The sequence below is a fragment of the Gavialis gangeticus genome, unplaced genomic scaffold (assembly GCF_001723915.1).
Source record: "Gavialis gangeticus isolate Ggan-Ray unplaced genomic scaffold, GavGan_comp1, whole genome shotgun sequence".
NCBI classification, from domain to species: domain Eukaryota; kingdom Metazoa; phylum Chordata; order Crocodylia; family Gavialidae; genus Gavialis; species Gavialis gangeticus.
This window is the reverse complement of record NW_017729004.1, coordinates 24,021,263-24,029,750: the sequence shown is the minus strand read 5'-3', so window position 1 is coordinate 24,029,750 and position 8,488 is coordinate 24,021,263. Positions and strand designations below refer to the sequence as shown.

The 8,488-nt window shown below is 40.3% G+C and overlaps 1 protein-coding gene across 2 annotated transcripts in view; it reads left to right on the top strand.

Annotated features, from left to right (window-relative positions):
• LARP4B (La ribonucleoprotein domain family member 4B) overlaps positions 1-7,334 on the top strand; it is a 76,302-nt gene extending 68,968 nt beyond the window's left edge. Inside the window, exons 14-16 of one of the 2 annotated variants that reach the window (XM_019508169.1) lie at positions 913-1,037; positions 1,734-1,842; positions 3,356-7,334. In XM_019508169.1, the coding sequence (XP_019363714.1) occupies positions 913-1,037; positions 1,734-1,842; positions 3,356-3,637 (516 nt within the window). In that variant the 3' untranslated portion in view covers positions 3,638-7,334. Of the gene's footprint in view, positions 1-562; positions 730-912; positions 1,038-1,733; positions 1,843-3,355 lie in introns of those variants that run through there. The other variant, XR_002095788.1, reaches the window with a different exon arrangement.
• Positions 7,335-8,488: the final 1,154 nt, after the last annotated feature.

Genomic DNA, 8,488 nt, shown 5'->3' with positions numbered 1-8,488 from the left:
ATCCTTCATTAACATTACAGGTCCCTTCCCCCTGCACCTGCCCACTCTAGGAGCCTCCTTTATTGCTGTCAGTTGGAAGGACAAGGGGAGTCCACTGTGTTCTCCTCGCTTCCCCTCTCTGCTTGCCAGCATTGTCAAAGAACCAAGCTTTCCTTTGAGATGCTGATGAGCATATCAAACTTGGTGGCACTGTTAGAGCTGGTTATAGGGTGTGTTTTTAAAATAATTAGTTTACCAAGTGCTCATATACTTAAACCCAGATCCTCTGAAACAAAACCCAAGAGGGAAAGGTCCAGTCTTTTGGGCAATAGAAAGCTTTAAAGTATCCTCTTTGCCCCGTTTACTTCTTCACATAAGCATCCAATATAAATCCTGTTTCATGCTTATCTAAAGGCTGAGCTACCTCTTTAGAAAGGTCTTGGAAGTATCAGAGGTCCATAAGATGTTTTGTTAAGATCTGTTCCTGCAAATCTCAGTAGTTCATAAGGAAAAATCTCCTGGATTTCAAGTCACCATGGCTTTGAATAAATAGCTAGAAAGCTGAAGCCTCATTTGGTTTCAGAGCCAGATGCAAAATTTGTGGGTTGGAAGTGACCCCCTGTCATCCAAGTGCCTTTATGAAGAACTGGGAAAGCAAACTTGAACAGCTCAGGTTCAGGCTCAGCCTTCTTGGGACAAAGCCCACAGAAAGCTCCTTTCAGGGAAGTAAGCATTTCAAACTGCTGCATAGTAAGTACTTCTACTTACTTCGATGCTCAATCCCATCAAACACATTTACCCTAAATTCTGAGCCCTACTCGCTATAAATGAATATGTAAACAACTTACCAGTTTTATTCCTTTTTCAAGTAAGTATTGCAAAGAATAAATACCATCCTAACACCTCTGTCCTAAACATTCCCTTTTTCTTTAGAACCTTAATGTGGATGCAAGTACAAACACTATCCCATCAGGAATTCCTCGAGAGCCATTGTTGCCAGTTTCTTCTGCTCCACCTGGGACACTTGAACGGTCTCCTTCCCCCTCCCAGTCTCCTGAGTAAGGATTTAATTGTATGGCTATTATGATTCTGCTCTGAGTCAAGAATTTGCCTTTTCCATCAAGAGGTTAGGTGGAACACCTTGATTGGTGGTTGACATTACTGTGAAACATGGCATGCAGGACACATGTAACAGAAGACATCCATGTGGTGGTAAAACTCTGTAAACTGGGAAATGAACTCTTTAGGGCACTAATATACTGCCTAGTTTTGGTTCTCAGTATTGGCAAATCTAGCTAAAAGGCTGCTGAACCAGCTTACACTTAAGAACTTATTGAAGGAATACAGTGTGCTGGTTTTATAGTACTTGAAATTGGCTTATTACATAGATAGTGTTCATACCTGTGTTGTTTGAAACTGGACAATTGGATTTATATCTGAAAATGTTTGAGTTGGGGGAATAGATTACAAAGTGTGTAGTTGCCAACTGCAAACTTTATTAGACTTTAATGATTTCTTATTTTAGATTGTTTTAAACAGAGTTAAATCTGGATGATTTTTTTATAGTGATTTAACATTTTGAACAACCCAGCCTTGGTTACAGGCAGCAGTTAATTTATTTATAGCTGTAATTTTGTAGTCAAAATCGCAAACTTCTTACATGCATTTTCTGATCGTATCTTGGTTGTAAAGTTCCAAATGAAGATTAATTTCTGCTTTTTCATGAGATTCATGCTTTGATGTGTGCCTTGCAGTGACTCCAAGGTTGTGGATAAGCAACAGAGAGACGCGCAGAATGTGGAAAGGCTTTCTACCGCGCTCAGTACTGCATGTAAATCAGTACAAGTCAACGGGGCTGCCATAGTAAGTGGTCTCACTAGCTAACTTTTTGTTTTATATGCGATACATTCAGAAGTATTTAATTTCATTTAGTGTTTAGAAGTGCTTAATTCCATAGCAGTCCCATTGTGCTTGGTACTTACACGAGCTTAGCATTCTTTAGCTTGCCTCAGGTCTTGTCTCATTACTTGCATGATATAACTGTGTAAATTCCTGCAAAAGTGCAAGAGAGCTGTTCATGAATATCCTCTAAATTCCCTCTGCTCTTGAGATCTCTGTCCTAAGTACGAAATACCAGTGAAGATTGTTTGAGTGTTAACCAACACCTATGTTAATCAAATTTCAGAAAACAGTTAATTCCTTCTAGCCTATTGTTTTATTCAGGTTCAGAAGGAACCTGAGTGGGAACTCATTCCATTTAGGAGATAAACTTGGTACTCTACAGCATGCAGCTGCTTCACTTTTGCTTGAAGCTACTTGTATTTCATGTGTGGGATGGGCTAAACCAGAGTTTAATGGCCCCCAACATGAATGGCACGCCAGGCTGTTTTTCTTGGCACGTCACACCAGCCCAGGTTCTGGGCAGCTGCTGCCAGCCACAGACCCTGGGCTGCTCACAGCAGGTGGCTACAAGCCCTGCTGCAAGTAGCCTGGGCTCTGACGGGTAGCAGCTGCCCAAAGCCCAGGTTGGCTGCAGCTGGGAGGCTGCCAACAGCTACACAGGGCTCCGCAGCCCCAGCACTAGCTTCGTGACTGCGCACGCACCTTGGGGGCACAGTTGGGAAGGGACCTGTGGCAGTGCAGTCCTGGCCATTCCCCTGCCATCTGCCTGGAGGTGCATGTGCAGTTGCTGCTGCCGCCACAGAGCTATTGCCTGGGCTGCAGAGCCCAGTGGAACTGCTTGCAGCCTGTCTGCTGCAACTGCCCAAAGCTTGGGCCAGCTGTGGCAAGCAACCAAGAGGCTGCAAACATCTGTACTGGGCTCCACAGGCCCAGCACTAGCTCCAAAGTGGTGGCAGCTGCACACACACCCTGGCAGATGACAAGGGAGGAGCCAAGGTTGCACTGCCCTAGGCCTCTTCCCAGCTGTGCAGCCAGAGGTGCATGGGCAGCTGCAGCAGGCTCTGGGCTCTGGTCCATGGTGGCAGCAGGTGCACACACATGTTGCGTCACACAGCAGGAAAGGGGCCCCTGCCCACCATCCACCCAGAGGCGCACGTGTGCAGCTGCTACCAGCAATGAGGATCGGGCCCCTCAAGGCTAGCCTGCCTCTGGCACGCCAGGCCAGGGCACGGCTGGAGGTTCGGGTGTTTTTGGCACTCTGTCCAAAAACATTGCTGACCCCTAGGCTAAGCAGTCCCTACAGTTGTTGTATCTTTCATTATGCAGAATTGATTTAATTGACTGGCTGTTAGTCAAGATTTTTTTTTAAGTTTATGGAAGTGTTTTTGCCCTGTTTTGGGGAGGGAGACAAATCATCCAGTTCTTCCTATACTGATTTAACAGCAGGTTTTTTTGTTTACCTTAAATCTCACAGGAATTACGAAAACCTAGTTATGCAGAGATTTGCCAGAGAACTACTAAGGATCCACCTGCATTGCAACCCCAGAAAGAGCAGAAGCCAAACACTGTAGCCTGTGGGAAAGATGACAGAAAGCCCACAGAAACAATAGAGAAAACCAGGGAACCCCCTCCTGCAAAGTCAAATCCTGGACAGCCCAAAGACCAGCGGAGACAGTCAGGACGCCGATCACCCCCTCCAGCCATTGGCAAACGTTTAAATAAAGAACAGAATACCCCTCCAAAATCTCCTCAGTGAAGCTGATGCTTGGGAGGGTTGAAAAGAGGTCTGCTTCCCACAAATTAAACCCATGTTCCCACTCAGAGTACAGAGAATGAGCTGCTGGTTAGGAGCTTGCAGTGGAATTAGGCATATAAGATGCCTGCAAGCTGGTTTTGGGTTTTTGGTTGGGTTGTTTGTTTTCGGTTTTTGTTTTGTTCCCCCCCCCCACCTCCTCTTTTCTGTGAATTCCCCCCTGGAGCAAACATTCACTTCCCTTCTCCCCCTTTCCTCCCCCCTGAGAGAGTAATTAATCTAAACCTTACTTAGGTTGGTGCTTAACTGGAGTTGAGGCTTACTCTGATATTTTTTTTTTCTTTTCTTTCCCCCAAGATGTAAAATGTTTATCTGAAAAATCAACTTTTTTTATTAAGCCTCCGAAGTGGCTGTGTATACAAGCTCTGTATAGTGAGTTTTTTTTCTAAACTATTAAGCAGAACTGTGCTGCTGCAATTTTTTTTAATCAACTGATCTGCAAATACATATCTCTAAAATGTCCAAAAGACTGATGGCAGCTAGTGTACAGAGTGCAAGAAAAAACAAGTACATTTTACAAAATAGTATACTCTGACCTTGAGGATTTTTTTTTATTGGGCTGCTGTATCAAGTGTCCGCAAATAAACCTGTATTTTTTAGGTTGAACTAATACAGTTGATTCTAGCGTTTTTAAAAAAATTAATCTTTTTTTGGTGTTTTGAACAAAAAAAATAACCAGAACTCCTGCACCGCAGAGGTTTTCTAAAATATTTAAGTTTTGATAGACTGCAAGCAAGTAACCAGCTTCTCACTCCAGAAAGAAATGGATACTATACGAGTAACAAATACAAAGCACATTGTGAATAGAAGAGAATGAAGGCCATGAGCTTTATATAGTGGTGAAGTCTGCTAGTGGATGTTAACACAAGAAAGCACAGTAGCCTTCTTGTGATAACTATAACTTGGTCCCGAGAGGGAGGAAGTGAATAGTCACCACTGCACGTTCTGGTTACCCCTGTGCTCTGTGTAGACATTTTAAAATTCTGCCCCAAGTGCTCTTTGAAAGAGTTCACACGTCAGTCAGCCTAGAGTTGACGTCTTCCTGTAACTACAAGCATTGGCATATGGATTTAAATTGTTCGAGCTGTGAGATGATGGGTGTTTGTTTTGTGCAGTGGAGGAAGAGATCCCTGCTATTTACCTCTGGGATGAGGTTTCTCACACTTACTACTCTAGAAGTGATGCGCTTTCTGAAGGACAAGGATGCACTAAATTAGCAAGTTTCTAATAAGGTTGAATATAAATTATTTTTTTGTTTTAAAATGCCTAAAGTTTTTCTTTAAGTGTTTAAACAGCAGGCAGTTCAGACAAAACTCTTTCCTGCTAACTCTAACAGTTCAGTTTATTCCACAAAAATGTTTATTTAAACAACTGATTTTTTTAAGAATTATTTCCATCCAATATTTAAAGACTTGAATTTTATTTAAACTTGAAAATGACTTTGCCTTAACTTTTGTACAAGACAGCTTAGAGTTAATGAGGTCTGGCCCTGTTAAGGGTCAGCATGAGTGGAATACAGAATTACTCAGTTACAGTATGTATCTATTGTCACTGGTCTTACTGGGTAAACATACTGTAGTACAGGAAATAGCAGCAGTTTTTGTAATATACCTTAAAGATCTTAAACAGTTGATCTTTTTCAGATTGTTGAAAAATCTGTAAATGCAAATAGTCAATACTGTATTAAATATGTGCACTTGGAAGTGTGTGCTTTGCTTGTACAGTTGTAAATAATCAGAACATATAAAAAGGTACCCTAAAGAAAAAAATCTGATAAAAATTATTGATATTATAAATGTTGCTGTTGAGCTGGATGTAGATAAACTAAATGTTGTGGTTTGAATATTACTTTAATTTGTTGTTTTTTCTGTTTCTTTTTATTTTATTCTGGTGTGCTGAACTGACTCTGCCTCTTCACTGCAAAAGGGAAATGGAAAGAAAGTCTTACTTAAAAGCCCTCAATTGTTTTCATAAGTCTCTCTCTAAAAGTGTGCATTTTAACCGGTACAAATGTGTTCTGTAACATAATGTAAATACTAAAGTCTGGCCAGGTGGGCAATTGAACTCAAATTTATTATCGGGTTGTTTAAAATTAGGGTAATAGTTCAGACTGCCAAGGGAAAATGAGCCATGAAGCTTATTTGACCACGTCTCGAGGATTTCAGAGCTTACCTAGAGATACGATAACTGTCTGTCACAGTTATTTCCTGGCAGTTTTGATGCGGTATCTGCTGCTAGTTAATTGACCTGTTAGATGCAGCCTGCTGCATGTTGCAGAATTGGTTAAAATGGGCAAGCTTGACTCTATTTGTTCTTCTGTTAAAAAGCACACTTTGAATGCTGTGGGAGGAGATAGGACTCTGATAACAGCGAACATCACCAAACTGCTACGCCAGTTCTGTCATTGGATTTTAATGCTTATCCTTTCCCCATTGGGCAGTGAAAATGGCAGCTAGACTTGTATGTGGTTTAGGCCAGCTGTAGGATTCATTTTGTTTGTCTGCTGAAAGTTGTAAAGCTTACAACTTTAAAGCTGCAAACAATGAAAAATGGTCCCTTACAGCAACAGTGTACAGCTAACCATAATAGCCAAATGGTACATGAGGCAATATATTGAGACCAGCAGGATGTGTTGTGCTGTTCTAATGTACTCTGCTGCCATTTGTACTAGGTCAATACACTGTAATTACTGCTTACCCAGCAACAGTCTGTTGCATCAAAAGTTTAAACCTTGCTCTGATGTGGTTTTGTAGCTTTTAGAAATTATAATTAAAAAAGACACGCCAAATAGCTGTGTAATATACAGAAACTTATCCTTATTACATTTACTTTGAGATTTTTTTTCACTCAATGACAAAATGGAGCTTTCGGAGTAGAGAGTTGTGATGTTGCATGCAGACTGTTGCTATGGTACATATAGATATTAAAATGTGGCTTTTTTAAAGTTTAAAAGAGAGGATCTTCCCCAAAAACAGCATCTGAGTTCCAAGTTCAGAAGCACAGTAATTAAAATTGGCATTTTAACTTGTAGGATTGTGTGGTGGTGATTTTCCTTTGGAAGTATAAAAAAGTTACTACAGGAACTGAGACTGTTCCAGGAATGCATATAAACACAAAGGTTGCTTTTAAGATTTAACATTAATTTCATTTCAGAGCTCTCCCCACCATGACTTCAGTTTGTCACTTGGAAATCAGTGAACTGTGGCAAATGTTTTATGTTGCTGCATTATCTTTTGAAGACTTCAGCAGTTGACATAGAAAGGGCCCTAGTTTGTGAGCGTGATGCAGTGTATCACAAGCAACAGCTGACTGTAATGGTGCATACCTATCTCTGTATCTCCTTCAGCTAGCTATGGTTAGGGATTTTTATGTGCTTTGTAACCTATTACACTAATAGCAGCAGACAATCGAAGACTGCGAAGGAGACCTAACAGCTGCCAATTCATGAAATAGAGTGTAATATGGAAGCTTTCTTGAGGGTTTTTGTTTTGTTCTACTTCTTCCATTAAGACTGGAATCAAGCTTACATGTAAACTATTGGTAATTTAAGTTTCCTTTTGTGTCATAAAATGTAAAACTGTCTAATTTGAAAAAAAAAAAATATGTAGGTTATGAAAAATAAAGATTAGGCACTGTTGAATTCTTCTTGATTTTTTTTTTTAATTAAACCTTTCTTCAGCAGTATCTTTCAGTACCTTCTGTCCCTGCTTGCATTTGTAGAGATTGCCTTGGTTCAAAGTTGCTTTATACAATGGATACTTTTCCTATAGAAATCCCTCAGTGAAAATAGACGCTTTTACAAATAAAGTTTTACTCATAGTCAATATTTCTCCAGAATTATAAAAATGAGGAAAGATTGCAATGTTCCAGATGATCAATGCAATGTGTTTTCCATATTGTAGGTTAATCTTTATATGAATGTTTGTTTTTTCATTGCAATACCTCTTAGGCATTATGAGTCCAATTAAAAAAAACAGCAACAACAAAAGTTTTGGCTTGAGGCTGAAACTGTGCCCTGGTTGCCTGACTTTAAAATCTAGAATATTTTAAACCACTTCCTCAATTACATATAGTTATTTTATTAAATGGGGGGGGAAAAAAGGATTTCAGGATGCTCTGGCCCTCAGCTAGAAACCCTTGTAAAACTGTAGATTACTTGTTCAGCACATTGTGACGGTTATGTTTTGTATATACCAGTTTAAAGGAGCAATTTCATGTTGCAAAAAAATTCTGGGCATGCACAGTAAGTCTTGGCATGTACAATGTTAAGTTGGTATAGCACTAAAGTCTGTCTCCATGGATACCAGAATATGTATTAACTTGTGTTGCATTTTCTTTAAATGTACAGTAGCCATGGTCTACACTGTTTTTCCTTAATAACTACCACTAGGAACAACAGAGAAAAATGTTGGGAGTGCTAATTTAGACAAATTCTGATTTGAATTTTTAAACTGTAGGCATCTGTCAGAAAACCTCAGTATGTAATCTACACATTTTAACACTTTGTGCTGACAAGGCTGGTTATGGTTAATGGCAACTGCCTGATGCAGATGGTGTGGCCATGCCCTTGTTTAGGATCATGGGAAAAGAGGCCTGGAAGGGACCTCACAAGGTCATCTAGTCCAGCCCCCTGCTCAAGTTAGGATTATCCCTGATTAAACCATCCTAGATGCACATCTGCTCTTGAGTATTTCCAGGTATGGAGACTTCACAGTTCCTCCAGACAGCCTGTTTCAATGTTTGACCACCCTCATAGTCAGAAAGTTCCTCCTAATCTTCAGCTGAAATTTTCCT